The 18,789-nt window shown below is 35.1% G+C and overlaps 7 protein-coding genes and 14 long non-coding RNA genes across 21 annotated transcripts, besides 2 other annotated features; 11 read left to right on the top strand and 10 right to left on the bottom strand.

Moving 5' to 3' along the window:
- Positions 1–98: 98 nt before the first annotated feature.
- On the bottom strand, positions 99–562 carry rps2801 (40S ribosomal protein eS28). Its single transcript, NM_001019955.3, has 2 exons — positions 460–562; positions 99–310 (listed from the first exon to the last, which is right to left on the bottom strand). Exons 1-2 carry the CDS (start codon positions 525–527, stop codon positions 172–174), a joined length of 207 nt encoding a protein of 68 aa, NP_594526.1. The 5' UTR covers positions 528–562; the 3' UTR covers positions 99–171.
- SPOM_SPNCRNA.3933 lies at positions 117–328 on the top strand. The gene has a single exon (NR_193294.1). It is a non-coding gene; the product is annotated as a non-coding RNA (long non-coding RNA).
- A 90-nt stretch (positions 563–652) lies between the features above and the next one.
- Positions 653–1,605, bottom strand: SPOM_SPNCRNA.3932. The gene has a single exon (NR_193293.1). It is a non-coding gene; the product is annotated as a non-coding RNA (long non-coding RNA).
- his1 (ATP phosphoribosyltransferase) lies at positions 678–2,142 on the top strand. Its single transcript, NM_001019954.3, has 2 exons — positions 678–769; positions 929–2,142. Exons 1-2 carry the CDS (start codon positions 718–720, stop codon positions 1,807–1,809), a joined length of 933 nt encoding a protein of 310 aa, NP_594525.1. The 5' UTR covers positions 678–717; the 3' UTR covers positions 1,810–2,142.
- SPOM_SPNCRNA.3931 lies at positions 1,773–1,999 on the bottom strand. Its single transcript, NR_193292.1, has one exon. It is a non-coding gene; the product is annotated as a non-coding RNA (long non-coding RNA).
- Positions 2,143–2,604: 462 nt separating the features above from the next.
- rec10 (meiotic recombination protein Rec10) lies at positions 2,605–5,131 on the top strand. Its single transcript, NM_001019953.3, has one exon. It carries the CDS (start codon positions 2,721–2,723, stop codon positions 5,094–5,096), a length of 2,376 nt encoding a protein of 791 aa, NP_594524.1. The 5' UTR covers positions 2,605–2,720; the 3' UTR covers positions 5,097–5,131.
- SPOM_SPNCRNA.3930 lies at positions 2,931–3,288 on the bottom strand. Its single transcript, NR_193291.1, has one exon. It is a non-coding gene; the product is annotated as a non-coding RNA (long non-coding RNA).
- On the bottom strand, positions 5,096–6,683 carry zip1 (DNA-binding transcription factor Zip1). Its single transcript, NM_001356162.2, has 2 exons — positions 6,540–6,683; positions 5,096–6,476 (listed from the first exon to the last, which is right to left on the bottom strand). Exon 2 carries the CDS (start codon positions 6,430–6,432, stop codon positions 5,440–5,442), a length of 993 nt encoding a protein of 330 aa, NP_001342821.1. The 5' UTR covers positions 6,433–6,476; positions 6,540–6,683; the 3' UTR covers positions 5,096–5,439.
- Positions 5,393–6,745, top strand: SPOM_SPNCRNA.3929. Its single transcript, NR_193290.1, has one exon. It is a non-coding gene; the product is annotated as a non-coding RNA (long non-coding RNA).
- Positions 6,746–6,894: 149 nt separating this feature from the next.
- Positions 6,895–7,429, top strand: SPOM_SPNCRNA.3928. The gene has a single exon (NR_193289.1). It is a non-coding gene; the product is annotated as a non-coding RNA (long non-coding RNA).
- On the bottom strand, positions 6,962–8,438 carry SPOM_SPNCRNA.3927. Its single transcript, NR_193288.1, has one exon. It is a non-coding gene; the product is annotated as a non-coding RNA (long non-coding RNA).
- A 154-nt stretch (positions 8,439–8,592) lies between these two features.
- On the top strand, positions 8,593–9,562 carry cce1 (cruciform cutting endonuclease Cce1; the record flags this gene model as incomplete). Its single annotated transcript, NM_001019951.3, has 1 exon — positions 8,593–9,562. The coding sequence occupies one exon, from the start codon at positions 8,593–8,595 to the stop codon at positions 9,367–9,369; it is 777 nt and encodes a 258-aa protein (NP_594522.1). The 3' UTR covers positions 9,370–9,562.
- On the bottom strand, positions 9,166–11,347 carry SPOM_SPAC25G10.01 (mRNA splicing or mRNA surveillance facor). The gene has a single exon (NM_001356161.2). It carries the CDS (start codon positions 11,120–11,122, stop codon positions 10,229–10,231), a length of 894 nt encoding a protein of 297 aa, NP_001342863.1. The 5' UTR covers positions 11,123–11,347; the 3' UTR covers positions 9,166–10,228.
- SPOM_SPNCRNA.3926 lies at positions 10,537–11,154 on the top strand. The gene has a single exon (NR_193287.1). It is a non-coding gene; the product is annotated as a non-coding RNA (long non-coding RNA).
- Positions 11,348–11,681: 334 nt separating the features above from the next.
- Positions 11,682–12,219, bottom strand: SPOM_SPNCRNA.976. Its single transcript, NR_151369.1, has one exon. It is a non-coding gene; the product is annotated as a non-coding RNA (long non-coding RNA).
- Positions 11,879–12,149, top strand: SPOM_SPNCRNA.3925. Its single transcript, NR_193286.1, has one exon. It is a non-coding gene; the product is annotated as a non-coding RNA (long non-coding RNA).
- Positions 11,975–12,266: an LONG TERMINAL REPEAT.
- Positions 12,267–12,284: 18 nt separating this feature from the next.
- Positions 12,285–13,599, top strand: SPOM_SPNCRNA.975. Its single transcript, NR_151368.1, has one exon. It is a non-coding gene; the product is annotated as a non-coding RNA (long non-coding RNA).
- Positions 13,586–14,499, bottom strand: SPOM_SPNCRNA.974. The gene has a single exon (NR_151367.1). It is a non-coding gene; the product is annotated as a non-coding RNA (long non-coding RNA).
- SPOM_SPNCRNA.3924 lies at positions 13,987–14,258 on the top strand. The gene has a single exon (NR_193285.1). It is a non-coding gene; the product is annotated as a non-coding RNA (long non-coding RNA).
- Positions 14,500–14,736: 237 nt separating the features above from the next.
- Positions 14,737–18,489, top strand: msy2 (MS ion channel protein 2). Its single transcript, NM_001019949.3, has one exon. The coding sequence runs from the start codon at positions 15,575–15,577 to the stop codon at positions 18,095–18,097; it is 2,523 nt and encodes an 840-aa protein (NP_594520.1). The 5' UTR covers positions 14,737–15,574; the 3' UTR covers positions 18,098–18,489.
- SPOM_SPNCRNA.3923 lies at positions 15,587–16,173 on the bottom strand. The gene has a single exon (NR_193284.1). It is a non-coding gene; the product is annotated as a non-coding RNA (long non-coding RNA).
- Positions 18,490–18,564: 75 nt separating the features above from the next.
- Positions 18,565–18,789: part of an LONG TERMINAL REPEAT that runs on past the window's edge.

Genomic DNA, 18,789 nt, shown 5'->3' with positions numbered 1-18,789 from the left:
GTGATACATTAGCTATGTTCTTACTTTTACAATATTCGAAAGCAATATACAAGACTGATAAAATCTTTGAAGCTACAGATATGGCGTCAAAAAGCAAATTGAATCGTAAAAGGTGTAACGAGATTATATTTTTTGCAAAGATGCTCTTAACAACAATGGGCCAAAGCAGCTTTAACGCAATCTTCTGGCCTCACGCTCTGATTCAAGAAGAACCAAGATGTCATCTTCACGAACAGGTCCCTTAACGTTACGAATGATAGAACGAGAAGTGTCATCCATAAATTCGACACGGACTTGGGTGACTCCACCACTACAGAGAAGTTAGTAATCATTGCTTGCTGGATATACAAAAGCGAGGAATAATTAGAATCTTTTATGTTTATTCGTTTAACACAAATCAATTTATGTGAATACAATATGTTGAATTTAACAATAAACTGACAAGTTTCCCAAACTTACCGAGAACCGGTGCGACCGAGCACTTTAATGACCTTTGCCAATTTAACAGGAACCTTAGAAGAATCCATTATCCTCTTGATATGTATAAGAGTGCGTGGTGTTTAGGAAGAATGTATAATGCACCGCCTAAAATTATGGGGAACATTGTGACTGCTTTTTCGACATTGGTGGTGGTAGTTAGTAAACGGTACATACCGATGCGTGCGTGAATTGACTGTAACGCCATAGCGTACAAGTAATCCGTTACTAATAATTAGAATGGATTTGGTTAACCACTTGGAAGATCGGTTACTTTTTGCTGTTCCCAAAAGTAAGTGAAGCTTTTAAAGAAGCACAGTCTTGATTCCCTTTACATCTGTCCAAAATCAAGGATCTATAAAATTGATTGGACTTTAGATATTTCGGGAGATTAATGTGTCTTCATGCGTTTTGCCTTATAGTTATTATACATACTGACTCATATGCATAGAGGGTCGTTTGTACGAATCCTGCGTGAATGTCTTAAAGGGATCTGATATTAAGTTTCGTCGAAATCCTCGTTTGGACATTGCCTTAGTACAAAATCTGCCAATCGCTCTGGTTTTCCTTCCTGCTGCCGATATCCCTCGTTTTGTTGGTACAGGTCGTGTCCACCTCGGAATCACTGGTCAAGATCAAATCGCTGAAGCACGTCTTCGTATTGGCGATAAGCTTAAAATAGAAGAGTTGGTTGATCTTCAATTTGGTGGTTGCAAGTTACAAGTCCAGGTACCTGAGTCTGGAGATATCACTAGCGTTGACCAACTCGTTGGACGCCGAATTGTCACATCTTTTGAATACTTGGTTGCCGAGTATTTCGACAAGGTCGAGAAGAAAGCGAAGAGTGAAGGAAAAGTTGACTCTGGTATAAAAACTGAGATTAGCTTTGTTTCTGGTAGTGTCGAAGCCTCATGTGCTTTAGGTATTGCCGATGCTGTCGTCGATCTAGTGGAGTCTGGTGAGACAATGCGTGCATCTGGCTTGAAGCCCATTGAAACTGTCATGTCTACCAGTGCTGTGTTGGTGCGGTCCAGCAATTGTTCTTCTGAACTTGAGCCTTTACTTCAAACCATTATCACTCGTATTCGTGGTTATATCATCGCCCAGCAATATGTTTTGGTTAACTACAACGTTAACCGTGAACATCTTCCTGTTGTTCTTAAGATTACACCTGGCAAGCGTGCTCCAACTATCACTACTTTGGATGAACCTGGATGGGTTGCCGTTAGCAGCATGGTAGTTAAAAAGGAAGTGGCCCAAGTGATGGATAAGCTTTCTCAAAACCATGCTCATGACATCCTTGTATTATCAATTGATAATTCACGTCCTTAGATTTGTCTACTCACGCCTACAATTTAGAATGTTAATTAGAAAAAGCCGCTTTGATCCTCAGCATTCACTCGTGTCTTTTATATGGTTTGTGATAACACCACGTATCTATCTGTCCAACAGTACATTCTTCCTAAATCACTTATTTTCTTTGCCTTATATACTTACTTATTTTTCTGTAAATAACGTTTTCATAGACCTTTTAATTTGCATTCGATCTTCGAACGTTGATGTAAAGAGACCGGTTTATCCTCTAATTTTAATTATATTTAAATATATAAAAGTGTCTTTTTTTCCTTACTAATTCAGTTTTCGTTGCAGTCGTTCGACACTTTAACTGACGATAAATATTAAAGCAGGTCAGCTGCGGTGTGTTCAGTTTCAATATATCAAATGAAGAAGATGTTGTAAATGTATCATTTGGAAAACGAAATTGGTTCTGATTAAGGATTGGTTGTAAAGTTGCAACTTCTTAAGGAGGTGAATTTAACACTTTAAATAATTCTATTTTCGTTTATCTTTCCTGTTTATAGGTTTGAAATTCATAATGTTCGTAACAATTTTTTTTTCATTACCCATTGTCGATAATTATTATTCAAAGTAAAAGAGTTGGATTGACTTATTGCCAAGTTCGCTGTAGAATATCTTTTCTCAAAATATGAACCATAATTACTTTTTTTAAATTCACTACTTGATTTCTTAGTATTCTAAAATTTATTTACTTTTCAGTATGATCAAAGTAACCGTCACTTATCGATGGCCTGAATAAATTGTATGCGTAGTCTTCGTGTACCAACTACCAGCTACGCGTCCAATATACAAGTTTCACGCACAATCAACTGAAACCGTTTTACGTATTTAATCCTATTTATTATTCCAAAAAAAATCTATTAACACTTAAACGTAACTAAAATATGGACATATTTTCTGAGTTTCTCAATTGTTTGAGCTCAGATGGCACTCTCAATGAAAGTAGTATTTATAAAACTTATCAAATTCTTGAATCGTTAAACCCAAAAGATGTTGATACTAAAGAAAACTACATAAAATTATCAAACACGTTTTCTACGCTAGGCTCTGGAGTGGGCTTTCAAGACAATTTATTGATTGAAATGTTTAAAATATTAACTGTTTTGTTTTTTAAGACTAGATCTACTGATTTGGGCGATTTGTTAATTGAAAGTTTTACTTCCCTAGAGATTGAGAAATTAATGAGGGTGAAAAAAACAATAGGATCGATTGTGCTTACTAAAGGAATACAAGAATTGCAAGAAATTGAACTGCCGAAAGTCGGTTTTAATTGCATGACCTACGATGAATCTATTTTTCAGGGGATTTCCTTAGAGAGATTGATTCTCCAATTGATGTCAATTTTCATTGCAAAATGTGAAGAAAATAAGTTATGGCTTGTTAATAACAGAAAAGATTTAGATCTTCGAGTAATTGGTCAACGCTTGCTTCACAGGGATTTCGCATGTCGCTTCTTAAGCGGTCTATTTATTTCTCGCTTCTCTGTTTCTGGAGATACTGATGAGAGTAAACATCAAAATGGCATTCGCCTTCAACTATTTATTGATTTTTCTAAATTTGAAACTCGTTTGACTATGCAAATTTTGAAGGCGGACCGCATTTTTTCCACCTGTGTTGCCAATACTGTCCATGCTTATGAAGGTTTATTTTCGTCGGGCTCAAATATTGATTCAACAATAGCTACTCTGGTTTTAGAGCCCCGAGATTTAATCGTTTATAGAAAAGGATTTGCTCTGTTACAAATTCCTTGGACATCTGTCACGACTATCGATAAGATTAAAAAAGTCAAATCTCTAAAAATTATTACTGAAGTATCTTCCCTAGATGAATTTGTTTTCCAATGTAAGGATGGCGATAAATTTGACGAGCTTTTTTCGACTTCTGAAGAAATCATGAACAAACTGTTACCAGCTATAATTGTTTCTCCTAAATTGACATTAAGGAACCGTTCAATAATTCAAATAAAAGAAGGAGAATCAAAGCTTCCTAACACTTCCAAGCAAGCATCCCAGAATTTACCGCATTTAGATGATGAACTGGCGTACCAAAGATTTGAGGATCAGGTCATTGACAAGAGTGTGTGCGACGATGAGTGCACTAACACTGAAAATACTCCAAGTTCAAACATTCCTGCAGATGTGAAAGATTCTTTATCAGCCGATGACTATGCTTATGATACAAAACGCAAGACGCAAATTGAGGATCTCGAAGAAGACCAGAATAAGAGTAAGATAGCTAGCAAAGACGGAACCAATCTAAAAGAAATCAATTCTGTTCCTGAATTTTCTGATGAGAATGTAATCAATCAAACGGGGCCCGCCAAAAAGACACCGGTTCAAAGAAGAAAAGATGGAAAGTTTGCAAAATCGACAAAAAGAAAAAAACAAAAATCTTTAAAACCTGATACTGAAAATCAAGAATCTTCGGTGAAAAATAAAAAGGCGAAATCCAATGTTAATTTGCAATACAGTCCGAAAACCCCCATTTGCAAAATTAACGACGAAACCTTGAAGCCTCCTACGATAGCAAACATTGCAGGTCACAAACAAATGAACCATTTAACTTCGGAGAATATTGAGACTCCAGTTCCTGTACCGAATGGAAATTGGTATAATGGTGTAAAGCATGAAACAGCTACAGATATCTTTACTACTTGCCATGATGGAAATAATAGTCTTAAAAGCTCCGTATGGAAAGAACTTCTTAAAGAGAAACATTGGAAACAGGAATCTAAGCCTCAACTTACTGGAAATAGTCGTCAAATTGATCTCTCTACCTTTGTTAAACAAGCAAATACTCCAAATATTACCAGTCTACTAGATGGTACCTGCTCAAGCCCGCCTAATAATGAATGTTTTAATGACAAGGAGCCAGACTCAAGTAGCAGTACGCTGATATCAGATCGCCAGGAACTTGAGTACAGGAATCCCAATGCGGAAACTGTCAAGCTCGAGGAAATACCCTACAACAAATTTTTTAAGACAGTTGAGAAGAACGAAGCATACAATCCATCTAGCAAATCTGCTACTATTGATGGTTTACAACGTTATACTTCTATGATAGGAAATCAAATATACGAGGGCATTTTACAGAACGAGAAGGAATTGAGGTCAAAGCTTGAGGCTTACCACATAAATTGTAACAAAGTGATTAAGGAATTTTCGAAAAGACAAACTGCTAGATATAAGATCATCGAAAAGGAATTGGCGCAAATTGAAGTTAATCTGGTCAGCCAAATTGACAGTTTGATGTTTAAGTAGCTTGAACCTATAGTATCAAATTTATTGATATTGGCTTATATTGACATATTACTTTAAAACAATTCACATTGGAAGCGTTATATTTTATTTACGTAAAGCAAGAAACACGAGAAAAATAGGTATATTATCAAATTCATTACCTAGTAAACGTAAAACTGATGAACTTGAACGTAGCAGTTGGATGCATACGCAGAAAAAAAGAAAATTAAAAGATTTGCTCCAAAAGAAAACATAAGTTTACCTGTAAAGAAAACCTTTATATGTTAAATAAATGATTATCGAAGAAATAAACATATCAATGCAGAAGACAGGGGTATAAAATAACAGGGAAAGAAAACCACTTTTAAAAGTTAGAAGTAGGACGTATAAGTCCCTTCAACCAGTTATTCTCCATCTCCAGTTCACGAACACGAGTTTCTAAAATGGCGACTTTCTCAGTCAACTCTTTAGCAGTGCGTTCCAACTGTTGTTCTTTAAGCTTCTTCTTGATGCGAAAACGAGCGCTAGCAGCGGTATTTCGACGACGTTTATCTTCCTCAGCAGCAGTACGGATGGCAGAAGTAGCTTTGGTGCGTTTACTGTTAGCATTGGGAGACTGAGCACCCTTATAAGAAGAAAGACTAGGGGAAGATACAGATGCTAAATCAGGACTGGCAAAAGTGGAAAGGGGATTGGTAAATGCGTTTTGATCAGCAAATGAAGAAACGGGAGCTTGTAAAGGGGTATTGTTAATAGAGCTGCTAGCTTCAGAAGTCGGGATAGCAGTCTGTCCAACCAAAACTTGATGTTGTCTTGCAGATTGATCAGGTAGTAACTTGGAGGAAGCTGAACCTTGGAGAATTGAGGAAGAAGAAACATTATCCTTGGAGGCTGAAGCAACAGAAGACTTTTGCTCAAAGAGCTCTCGTTGAGACGAAGTTTTTTCTTGAGTTTCCTTTGAATGATCAGGTAGGGTTAGGAGTTTCTGCAAGTCGAGATAAGCAAGATCAATTGAAGCAGGATTAGCAGAAGAAAAATTTCCAGTTGCATTCAAAGGGGCAGAAAAGGTATTGCTAACTTCTTCCTCTTTAACTTGCTGCAAAGTCGAAATTTTTTCGGGATTCTGTTGCTGCACGTTCTTTTCCTGCTTATTGGAATTGGAAGAACCTGAAGGTTGAGAAACAAATCCATAATAGCCTTCTGAAAGCATACTAGAAGGCTCTAAATCTAAAAAGTATGGATTTGTGAATACATTTAATTGCTCTGCGAGATCATCCTTTGAAAAATCGTCAGAGACAGGAACATCATCGAACTTAAGATTCAAGTGATTGATAGCGCTATTAGGAGTAAAATCCATTTGTCAAAAGCTTTATCTTGAGACTCTTGGTCTCTTAAAATTAACTGAAAATCAATTGTTAGCATGGAATTTCGCTAAAAAACTGAACTCTCCAACAATAAGCTTACCTAAGACTTAACGGCAAAATTATCGTTACTAATCAAATTATATCTCACAAAGGTAAAAAAAACACACTCAACCGTTCGCAATAAACGAGCTAAACCACCAAATTTAGTGACTCGATGAATGGCGACGCTACGTTGGTAATCGTAGAAAATTTGATGACTGAGCCAGCACGTCTGCGATCGGGATCATGCAGCGTTGAGATAATAATGAGATTACAATCTCCGCGTTAAAAATCTGATGTAGTGTAGCTGTACGTAGATCCTCATAAAACTATCCTATATTAAGATAGTGCACCGTTAATTATTATAGAAGTTGTTACCGTAGTAGTTTAAACCTGCTAGAAAAACGTTATTATATAAGTCACTAACAAATTGCTATTTAGGAAAAAAATCCTAAAGAAATCAGTCGTATGCTATTAATGAGAGTTAAAAAGCAGTCTTAAGTTCTTGCTTTTTGTGTAAATGATCGGAAGTTTTATCTTATATTGAAAATTCTAAAGCCATTAGAATATTCGCTCATTTTATATATCAATGGCCCAGTTGTAATAGTCAGTCGAATAGTTAATTGAATAAACTACTTTAGATCTACATGCGCAATAAGTTTTAAGTTTGGGGTTTTTACTGAACATTTTTCATCCCCAACAACGGTTCATATATTGAAACAATAGTGCGTCAGACAATTCGCAATTTTTTTTTTCTAAAAACAGTATATTCTCTACTTTTCAGTCAGTTAATATATTCCGGAACAAAGTCATATTCTTCTTAAAACTTATTCATACTAGTGCTGCTTGTGTAAAAAAAGAATCAAATACAAAACATGTTACTTGACAGATCCTCTATAATAGAATATGGAAACGAAATAGAAATGAGAATGATTGAAGTTCAAGCTTAAAGTCAGTAATAGATTTGCTTTTTGCATAAGAAAAAAATCAGTGGAAAACGCTTTGAAATCCTTAAAGCATTTTTTGTATTTGCGTAAGACATTGTCTGCTATATGCTTTCAGAGGAGTTTTAGAAATCCAATAGCAGAAATTCATCATTAATGTTAAAGGTAGCTGAATACAAATTAAACAGCGTTAAAATCAAAATCCGATAAACCTTCACGTTCATTCCGTGGTTACATTTGTAGTTCATTTTTGTCAACCATCGCCGTTCTATATACTTGCTAACTATAGTACAATGTGTGCCATCAAAACTTTGAAAATTTAATCCTAATAGTTTAAAACAAATGTTACAGTTTAAGTATTTCAATGTCCAAGACTTCAAATATGGAGTTTTACCTAACTTGCATAGAAACTCGGTATTATAATAAAAGACAATGACGGATTCGGGGTATTAAATGAAGACTTCAGCTGTATAAAAGCTTTTCTGTTATATATCTTAAATTTTGTGGATTCCAAATTAGCTTTCAAATACAAACTGTGCCATTTTACACAACCTCGATCATTCATAAAACAATAATAAACTTGCTCACTTACAAACAAGTCTTAAGAATTGATTTAAGTCAATGTCTGATTGCAAACATATTAACAATCTGTGATAAATTTCTTTTGCCATGTATTTCTAACTTTAGGTTGATGAGTTCAAACCTCCTATGAATCGACGTATATCGTTGTTGATATTTCACATAAACTTGGACTCGCCAATCTTTGTTCATATTTTAATGCTTATTTATTCAGATAATTCCCAGGTGACTAGCAGTTTGAACTAAGCAAGACGTTGTCAACGACTTCAAACATCGCAAGCTTATGGAATAAAAGAAAAAAAATTACATGTTTCTACTCGTAAGTGAAATAAAAATTCCCGGACTCCCATTTACCAATCCTTCGTTTTTTGTATTACCATATACTATCTTTCACGTTTGCATCTAGCATCTAAAACTGTTCACTTCTAAAAACAATTCATTTTAAGAGAAATAATCATTTTTTCTTATTTGAATAAACTCAATTCTTACTGCCTCGTTTCCTTGTTTTTGCAAAAAAAAAAAACATAATCATTGCTATAGGTTTACAACTTCATATCCGTTTCTTTATGTCAATTTATTCTTTTTTACAGAATGGCTACTGTGAAACTTAGTTTTTTACAGCACATCTGTAAGTTAACTGGATTGTCAAGAAGTGGAAGAAAGGATGAGTTGCTTCGAAGAATTGTTGACTCTCCTATTTATCCCACCTCTCGGGTACTTGGTATTGACTTGGGAATCAAAAATTTCTCTTACTGCTTTGCAAGTCAAAATGAAGATTCTAAAGTTATTATCCACAATTGGTCTGTTGAAAATCTAACTGAAAAAAATGGGCTTGATATACAATGGACCGAAGACTTCCAGCCTAGCTCCATGGCTGATCTTTCAATACAACTGTTTAATACATTACACGAAAAATTCAATCCGCATGTCATTCTTATGGAACGCCAGCGTTATCGTTCCGGTATTGCTACGATTCCAGAGTGGACGCTACGAGTAAATATGCTTGAAAGCATGCTGTATGCGTTACACTACGCAGAAAAAAGAAATTCAATCGAACAGAAAATACAATATCCTTTCCTTCTTTCTCTGTCCCCAAAATCTACATACTCGTATTGGGCATCAGTTTTGAATACGAAAGCATCTTTTTCAAAGAAGAAGAGTAGAGTACAAATGGTCAAGGAATTAATAGATGGTCAAAAAATCCTATTTGAAAATGAAGAAGCTCTGTATAAATGGAACAACGGTTCTAGGGTTGAATTTAAAAAGGACGATATGGCAGATTCTGCTTTGATTGCAAGCGGTTGGATGAGATGGCAAGCCCAACTGAAGCATTATAGAAACTTTTGCAAACAGTTTCTGAAACAATAGAAATGAACGATTGCCGTACGAATGTTTAGCCAATTTGTATATTGTAGTTTTATTCAAAGAAAAACTATCGTATATTGCATTTCATGATCCTATAAAAAAGGAAGAAATTAAACTAAATTCATAAAATTAATAATGATAACAAAAGGAATGCAGGCACATGTATCAAAGATCTTCTTTGAGCATTATTCTAAACTTCAACGATGAAAAATAACAAAACATAAAGAACATGAAATGAATTTTTTAAAAAAAATAAGAATGATGACAAACAAAAAAAGGTAATAAGGCCTTAAAAATAGCAACCCGACCTTGCTCATTTCAAAAACCCAAGTTTATATCCTCTATATTTCATGCATACAAAAGCACCAATAACAGCACCGAAAAATGAAATTTTTTATAATAAATTTGTATGAAACGGCTTTGAAGACGTAAAGAAAAAAGTAGAACTTGCAGTGAAGCCACAAAAGTCATAAGAGGACCATGATAGCGTCTGAGATCCTTTAAAAAAAACATAAAAAAACGCAACTCGTGATTGTTTAGTTCCCCAACAGAGTAAACCCTGGATAACACGCATTTACACAAGATTTAATCCCTAAAGTAAAGAAAGACGAGAAAAAATTAGTAGTATAAACACGTGGAAAACACACACACCTTTTGGAAATTGGTACATGATAGCTTTCAGGGAAAATTTAATATAATAAGCAATAGACCGTTTATACAAGGAAGAAAAGTAAACGAACCTAAGGTATAACGAATCATAAACTGTTAACTATAAAAGGTTTTCATTAAATGAAAGTAAGCAAAGGAAACTCAAAAAGAGTAGCGATATATGATAAAAAGGTTATATTAAGCAAATTGTTAATTATTGATCTTCGTTTGGAGGCACCGAAGAGTGTGAAGGTAAGGCTTCATTACCTGGGGTATCATTGCGCATGTTAGGAACAGAATGATGCTCTGCATGAGCAAAGGACCTTCCATGGAAATGTCGCTCTCTTCTCGGTCTTGAATCAACGTTGTATCTTTCTTTGCGGTAATTTCCGGGAGAATGTTCTCGTTGAGGCCTAGATGGACGATAAGAGTTTCGATATCTATTAGAATCGCGGTCACGATAATTATTTCTACGATATCCCCCATCTTTATTGTTGCTTGGAAAATCCCTGGAATTTCTTCTTCTATCATAGCCCATATATTTTCCTGGAGTTGGAGAATGAGGGCGAGATCGCTTGGCTTTCTGAACGTTAAGTACTCGTCCGTAAAATTCCTGAGAGTTCAAATTGTCAATAGCTGAGGTTGCTTCCTCAACAGTTGAAAATGATAAGAACCCAAAACCCCTTGAAGCTTTTGTAACTGGTTCTCTCATGATTCTCACATGAGTAACAGTACCAAACTTGGAGAAGATTTGCTGAAGCTCGTCCTCTTGCATTCTGGAAGCAATTCCACTAACAAATAAATCATTGCCTAGATTTTCGGATCCTTCAGGAGCGCTTTGCGGCTCTTTCTTATCGAGAGCAGTAGATTCATTGTTCGGGTCGACTTCATCTTCGTTCATCGACTGCAAAGGTTCCCCCGCAGTGTCAAGCTGGTGTACATTCATAGCAATAGACCCTGCGTCAGAGTCTGTCTCCCCAGCATCTTTCTCAATCTCAAGTTGGTGTATATCCTGAGAAGTTTCCGTTTCTAAAACTGCCGAACCAGCTACGTCGGCGTTTGGGATTTCAAATGATTCCTCAGATGTCGCGGGAGGTAGAGTATCCATTTCTCAAATAAAGTATATGATGAATAAAGGGAAATTTTAAAATTGCCTTGGCTGCTAAAGAGGCTTACAAATGCAGCAATTGGGGTTCAATCAGATAAAATGGGTGAATGACCAAGAAAGCAACAAGAAGAATACCAAATGTTTATCAAAGTTTCCGAACCTAATTCAAAACAAGCGAAATCAATTGTAAATCAAAATTCCTGCAATTAATGAATGGGGAAGTATATGTGTCGCGTCTCTGCAACGACCTTAAGATTCCGACTAACCTAGCGTAATTTAAGCTATAGGTCGTAGCGAAGTATAGTGGGGTGCACCGCATAAGTTGACAAGAAGTAAATAGTAGTCAGTAAGAGAGTTTTTTTTCAATCCAAAGTGTATATATTATGATAGTATAAATTAAAATGTAAGAAAGAACCCCCCCATAATTCAACAATACTCGATAAAAATTATAAATTGATTTAAACAGCATCGTGGGGGAATTCAATTTCACCCGACAGATTGCCATATTGACTTTTGGGGAAAACGCAATTTCTAAACGCTATAGAAAATCACTTCACTGGATTAGAGAAGTTTACATTCAACAATAATTTTATATTCTTATCTTTGCAAGCTATATCACCAATACAGTGTAGGTATATCTTAATACTATTCAGGTTTATATATGGTAACTTCACTCCATTTCGCTAAGCCGATAAAGTCAGGGAGAGGCAGTAAAAAGGTAACGTGGTATAAAAATACTTTTTGCTTAATTTTTATAATGTTCGTTTTTGTTCCAAGGGTTATTTTTAAGCTTAAATATCGAATCACAACGTCCTTAACGCTAGCTGCGATTTTATGTTAGTTATGTACAATTTTTGATCTGTTATACTATGGCACAGGTGATAGGTATTTATCGTTGTAGATATTGTTGAATATAGGGATCATTGTTAGCAATCACTAATATAGTCTATAACTGAACCTCGTTCTTCAGTTCAGATTGGACTCTACTTGGGATTTCTTTAAATACATTTCCAACAGGTACCCATGCAAATAGAAGAATTATTATCTGCAATTTTTAGTAAGCAGAAGGTAATTAGCATTCTAATATATGAAAAAATAGTGATATGCAGTGTAATGTAGCATAGATCGGTAGAGCATTACTGACGCATATCTTGTAGTAATGTATCGTTCCAAAACGGAATACATATCCATTGTTTTTTTATTAAAGAAAGAATTGGAACTATGCAAAGATTCTAATATTTCTGTATCTAATTTAACTTGGAGCCATTGTTAAGCGATTATTTGTTGCGATTTGCTTGGAACAGAACCTAATTGCAATTTATTTCAGTAGCCTAACTAGGAAGGAGGTAAATTGTTACGAAGGCATTCAAGCCGGTGATCGTTCGACAAAATAGTGCAGATACTTAATCAGGATATAATGGAGTGTGTTGAAAAACAAGAGAATTTTGATCAGCAACGATGAGCTCCAACAAGGAAAAATGCTAAAGAATCTGATCATTTTGTCTTTATAATATTAAGTGCATTGGTTACCGCGTTTATAATTTGTCTGGACTTATTCTTCTATGCTTATACTTATTACGATAAAATTGCTCAGGAGCCGAGGTGGTGCAACTTTGTAATTGGAGGAGCATTGTTCGTTCTATCCACGATTGAATGGACTGCTGGTTTGTTGACAATTGCGTTGTGTGTATCAAAGTTCTTAAGCTACTTTCCAGAAATAGTTCAGATCAGATCAATTCCTATACGCGACTGTATCTCTGCCGTACTAGTGTACCTAGTGACAGGATTTATATACACTATATCAGATCTAACCATGAAGTCTGATGCAAAAGGAATTACGAAGACATAACATTTAAGCTTTACACCCGTTACCAGCACATGCATTCATCTCTTAAAGGTTTCGACTATGTATACCACGGAAAACTATTCTAGTTTATGCAGGGAAATATTAGTATGGGCGAAAGATGGATAGAACTTTAATTGATTCTCTAATTGTGGAAGGGGGCACATATGCCCTATTGAAGTCAACTGAAGTTATAATTTTGGCAACCCCAATTGTGCTGCTTACCTCAAAATCGAATTGATAATCTTAATTGAACCTATAAACAAAAATTGGACAAACATATAATCTATGCCAAATTTCACACCATGAATACTTCATGGTGTGAAAGGATGGTTATCGAACGTTCGCATTTTGTCGTCGAATCGCCATCATCGAAAATTAATGTTTCCAGCAGAAATTGTAGTATGAGACATTCGTTCAAATTACGATTTATCTGACTTGCATCGTTCTATAGAGAGTCTGGTTGAACCGTTAATTCAGCTGATATTATACTAATGCACTACTGTAAGAGTGTAAGCAAATTAACTATAATCATGATACTGTACAGGAGCATTCATAATATTTACGAAATTATAATCCTTTGCGATAGAAATACTTTACATATCATAACATTAATATTGGTTGAAAGAAAGAATCACTGTAATTTGTCGTAACGCTAAACCAATTGCCAAATTACATTGCTATTAGCAATCGTAGGAAAACTAATTAACTTGTACTATCCGATTAGTACGCATTAAATGTTTAACTAATTTGTTTAAAACAGCTGTTCTGAAGTCTGAATGTCGAGATGTTGAATATAAATGCAGAAAAGGTTATATAAATATTAATGAATTGAAAATATCCGAGAAGAAGAAAAGAATAGTCTTTTTGTGTCTTTTTAAAAAGATTCAGTTTTTTCTCGTGCTCAGTTTTTAATCCATTCCATTTGCTTGAATGGTTAATTACATTCTTGTCTTCTCAAACTTATTTTCACTACAGAGTTGCTCGATGTATCTTTAAAATGAGTAACAAATCAACTTTTCAACAAGCCATGCCATGATTATTCGATGTACCTGCACAAGCCACAGAAAAAGCAACAGACATGAAGAACACAATTTTTAAGCCACAGGATTTCACATATGTTCAAAATGAAGATTTTTAAAAATCAATTCTGATGTAGATTATTAATGATCTGATTTCACATTGTCCACAAGCAAAGATGTATTTGTTTACTGTTTGTTCTTTGGGTTCAAACACCGACTAAGAGGACCTTGTCAATTCGTTGAAATAAATTTCTAGAATTCGTAAAATTTATTCACTTATGTTATCCTTGAGTGAATACTGATGTTATTTGTTTAATGAAGAGTCATCAAGAAATCATTCATCACCTCATTTATGAAAACTGGTAGCATAATAAAACAATTAAAAACTCATTCATTTCATTGAATTAAAAAAGTATTTGCAAGAGGTAAAAATAAAAGAACATAATTCATTTTTCAATGTTTATTCTATTAAAATCGCATTTAAACCCTCGCTTGCAAAGGACATAAATATTTAAACTCCTGTTCCTCTTTTTCTTTATTTAATGAATAAAGTAAATTTACGTAATAGATGATAATGAGATGTAACTCTTATTGCGTAATGCGCTTACCCGTCTCGATAACTCAGACGTGTACTGCAATCTTATTAGCTATTAAGACCATTACGTTGATGTATCAACCTTAAGAAATTGTGACCTTTAGTAGGTAACATCTTTCCTTTAAGAAGGATGCTCCTACTCACATTTACCACCAACACATATCTAGAAATACTCGAATCTAATCAATCATTCATTTTCCTTCTTCTAATTTGCATTAAAAGAAGTGAGATTAGTTTCTTTATATGAGTCAATTCCTAGATACTCTCATAGAGTGGGAAAACTAGAATAAATCAATCATTAACACACTTGCATCACGAATCCATAAAAAGTTTCAAATAGCACTTATTTTTCGTCTTCATTTTTCCGTTCTTTTTCATTTAGCCCCTCTTGTATTAAACACTCATTTCCTTCTCGTTTGTCTTTTTTTCTTAGTGTGTGCTTAATTCTTTAATTTTTGTTTTACCCCAATTCCTTGCGTACCGGTCTTCCTGACTAACAATTATATCATTCAGGACTCAATTGCTTTAATTTTTTGGTCCCTGACAAATAAGAAAGACGTTTGTAGCGTTTTCCTTTGGCTAATTTATTTTTTTGCAAGAGTATCAATTTTCTCAAACCGTGCTGTGTCTTTTGTTGTTTAAAAAAATTTATAGGACTGATTTCTATCTCTTTTCTTTTTTTTTTCTTGCTCTCTCTTTTAAAAAAAAAAAATTGTTGGATTCCCCCTTCATTTGATATTTTGGTTTAAACCTACTTATTTGTGTTATTTTTCAAGTTTACTACATAAAACCTTGTATATCATTTTATCTTTTCTTTGTTTTTTTCTCTCTCCATTTTCGTTTTTGCAATTATAACTGTTCTTTTCTACTCATTCTTCTATCACCTTCATCATATTATATCCGCTGCATAATATTTATCTTCTGCTCATTCAAATTTTGTATACCCAATCGAAAGCTTTGCTTTCTTATTCAATTCATAATTTAATTGTATTATGAACGAACACCGAAGAGAACCGCATCGACGTTCTGGATACCAAGATGATTCTGCGTTTACTAATACTGAGAAATTGGTCGATGAGCTGGACCACAATGTAGAACCGGAACAGCTCTTGGAAAAAAACAGGACAGATTTTAAACTTATGTATGTTATCGTAAAGTTCTACCGATGGTTCAATAATCTCTCATTCATTACTCGATGGATTACTATTTGGTTTCCATTAGCTGGAGCTCTTGTTATTCCTTTAGCAGTTGGTGTTTCACCGTACCCTAATGCTAAGCTTGGTGGCGTCCGAATCTTTTGGATTTTCGTATGGTTAGAGGTTGCTTGGGGTGGTTTTTGGGTTTCTAGGGTGATAGCACGACTTTTGCCTTACATTTTATATCCTTTGATGGGTATTTTACCGTTTACTATGTACAAGTACACCGTTATACTTACTGCTCTCGAAATGCCGCTCGCCATATTCTTCTGTAGCATTGTCTGTGTTTGTACCTTTTCTCCCATCATGATCGGTAAGGGCAACTTTACATCCACAACCGTCACCACTACTACTAGTGCTACTGCCACTCCCACCGCTAGTGCTAGTTCTAATGCTGTGGAGAGTGTATTTGTCACCAAAACCGCAGCTAGCGTTCCAAGTTGGATTAAAGTCATTACTAAAATCCTTGGTGCAGCCGTTGTTACAAGCATTGTACTGCTCCTTGAAAAGATTTTCTTGCATTTTATCGGATTCCATTACCATGAAGTGCAATATCAGTACCGGATTACGGATAACAAAAGAAATACTGCAGTGCTTGCTAAACTGCTGACTGCTGCTTTGGATGCACCTTATCACGATAGTCCACGAGTCCGTCGTCAGGATTATTTGCTTGGACTCATTGATACCAGATCTATGTCCGAATCTAAAGGCAGTGGAAATGGAAAATTAAGAAAGGTTAAGAAAATATCTAAAAATGCAAAGCGGATTTTTTCAAAAACAAGAAATGCTATTAGCACGGCTTTTACGGATATGCTAGGAAAGCATGCCAAAGATTTGACACCGGAACAGGAGTTCATTCTTGAGACAATAAGATCAAAAAAGAAATGTCTAGCCTTAGCTAGAAAAATTTGGTACTCGCTTGTCCCTGAAGGAGAAGATTGCTTTCAGAAAGAGGATTTGATAGGACTTATTCCCGATGATGAAATTAATGACATTTTTCATATACTCGATAATGATTATAGTCGTACTGTCACCCTGGATGAAATGGAACAATTTACGCGTGAAATTTCTATAGAATTTCGTTCGATTAGCTCCTCTTTGCGAGATGTCGATCTTGCTCTTGGGAAACTCGATCGAGTTGGACTTGGCGTTGTTGGCATAATCGCCGTTCTTACTTTTATATCATTTTTGGATACCTCATTTGCAACGATTTTAGCAGCGTTTGGTACTACTTTACTAAGTTTGTCATTCGTGTTCAGTACTTCGGCTCAAGAACTTATGTCCTCAATTATTTTTCTTTTCAGCAAACATCCCTTCGATATATCTGATGTTGTTATCGTTAACAATATCAAATATGAGGTTGTTTCGCTTTCTTTGTTATTTACGGTATTTCGTACGATGGGAGGATCAACCGTGCAAGCTCCGAATTCACTTTTGAACACTTTATTTATCGAGAATTTACGCAGAAGCCAACCTCAGTCTGAAACGATTACCATTGTTTCACCTTTTGCTACAGATTTCAAACAGCTAGAAAGACTTCGTGATTTATTATTAACCTTTGTAAAGGAGAATGAACGAGATTTTCGCCCTATCATCGATCTTAATGTATCCGATTTTTCTACTTTAGATTCACTGAAATTTACCGTTACATATTATTATAAATCTAACTGGCAAAATGTTTCATTGCAGTGCGTGCGTCGTAACAAATTTATGTGTGCGCTTAAAAATGCGATTGCAACAACGAATTTGCCGGCTGTTGCGGACCCTGTACGCGGTTCCCCTGATTACCCTTTTGTTATCGAACAGTACAATTTGGAAAGGCCGGAATATAGTAAAACTGCTTCACGTCCTCAATTTTCTGATATATCTTCTACTGCAAGTTCGAATTCACTATCTAATAAACCGGGTTTTGCTCATAGCGAATCCAGAAATTACCATACGCATGATGAAGATAATTCTTCTGATGATAATCATAAGAGAGAAGATAGAGGTCATCTGCCTGCCCAGTACCTTCGTCAATCCGTGGCTACTTGGCAAATACCCAATTTAATAAGTGCAATCGAGGCATATGATTCTCAAAATGAATCATCTCAGGAGAATGCTACGTATACGGTTGTCGAATCGAATGGTAATGCTAATGGAGACAACACTGCTACTAATTCACAAGGTGCGACTGATAATGGGCAAACCACGACAAATACTACGCAGAACAATGTGGATAATACACAGGCTACTACTGACAATACACAAGCCAATACAGATAACATGCAGGTAGCGATTGATTATTCGCAAAACATGGATGGCCAAATTCAGTACTAAACTGCTGAATTATGGCGGAATTTAAACTTTTATTTATTTTGTGATGATTACGACCGGTCATGGGTAAATAATATTATTTCAAAACACTATGTACTAATATCCTTGAATTTTAAGGGACTTCTGAATGTTTGGCTGCGATTGTACATTTTATTCCGCCTGGGAAATATATATATATATTTTTATGGAACATGGAGTTTAAAATTCAGTTTTACGTTACACGCTGTTGACTCTCTTCATTCAATCTTCTCCTATTATTCATACAAATTTCTTTTTTAACTTAAACAAAATATAATGATTTGATAGTTATAAAGACAACAATTATATATGTATTTGTATAACTAAAACAAGGTATTCGAATTAATATTCATCCAACTGATATCCGTGAAGAAATACTTTACTGTGGCACATTACGTTGTACTACATTAGCGTATATCTTTCACCTTACTCCTAATCTTTGACTCCGTATTTGTCAGCTACGCAGTTTAGTATCTGTTTTAAGGGTACGTAAAGCTGCGGTGAGTTTTCCTTGTGATCTATTATATTGCAATACGCAAGTAATATAAGTAGCAACTGAGTATAGGTATCGTATTAACTAGGTTATAATGTTACCTATCACTGATATGGCTTATAACTGAACTCAGGAATGAGGTTCAGTTGTTCTCAATTTATAACCATTTGAAACAGCAAGAATC

This window comes from Schizosaccharomyces pombe (assembly GCF_000002945.2).
Source record: "Schizosaccharomyces pombe strain 972h- genome assembly, chromosome: I".
Classification (NCBI taxonomy): domain Eukaryota; kingdom Fungi; phylum Ascomycota; class Schizosaccharomycetes; order Schizosaccharomycetales; family Schizosaccharomycetaceae; genus Schizosaccharomyces; species Schizosaccharomyces pombe.
Note: the sequence above shows the minus strand (reverse complement) of the source record. Positions and strands in the feature narration are given on the sequence as shown.

Bases quoted from the DNA above. Each gene is read 5' to 3' on its own strand.
- SPOM_SPAC25G10.01 (NM_001356161.2), bottom strand. From the start codon at position 11,122: ATGGATACTCTACCTCCCGCGACATCTGAGGAATCATTTGAAATCCCA.
- zip1 (NM_001356162.2), bottom strand. From the start codon at position 6,432: ATGGATTTTACTCCTAATAGCGCTATCAATCACTTGAATCTTAAGTTC.
- msy2 (NM_001019949.3), top strand. From the start codon at position 15,575: ATGAACGAACACCGAAGAGAACCGCATCGACGTTCTGGATACCAAGAT.
- his1 (NM_001019954.3), top strand. From the start codon at position 718: ATGGATTTGGTTAACCACTTGGAAGATCGGTTACTTTTTGCTGTTCCC. The intron at 770-928 runs GTAAGTGAAGCT...TCATATGCATAG, and splicing joins ACTTTTTGCTGTTCCCAAAA to AGGGTCGTTTGTACGAATCC.
- rec10 (NM_001019953.3), top strand. From the start codon at position 2,721: ATGGACATATTTTCTGAGTTTCTCAATTGTTTGAGCTCAGATGGCACT.
- rps2801 (NM_001019955.3), bottom strand. From the start codon at position 527: ATGGATTCTTCTAAGGTTCCTGTTAAATTGGCAAAGGTCATTAAAGTG. The intron at 311-459 runs GTAAGTTTGGGA...ACTTCTCTGTAG, and splicing joins CTCGGTCGCACCGGTTCTCG to TGGTGGAGTCACCCAAGTCC.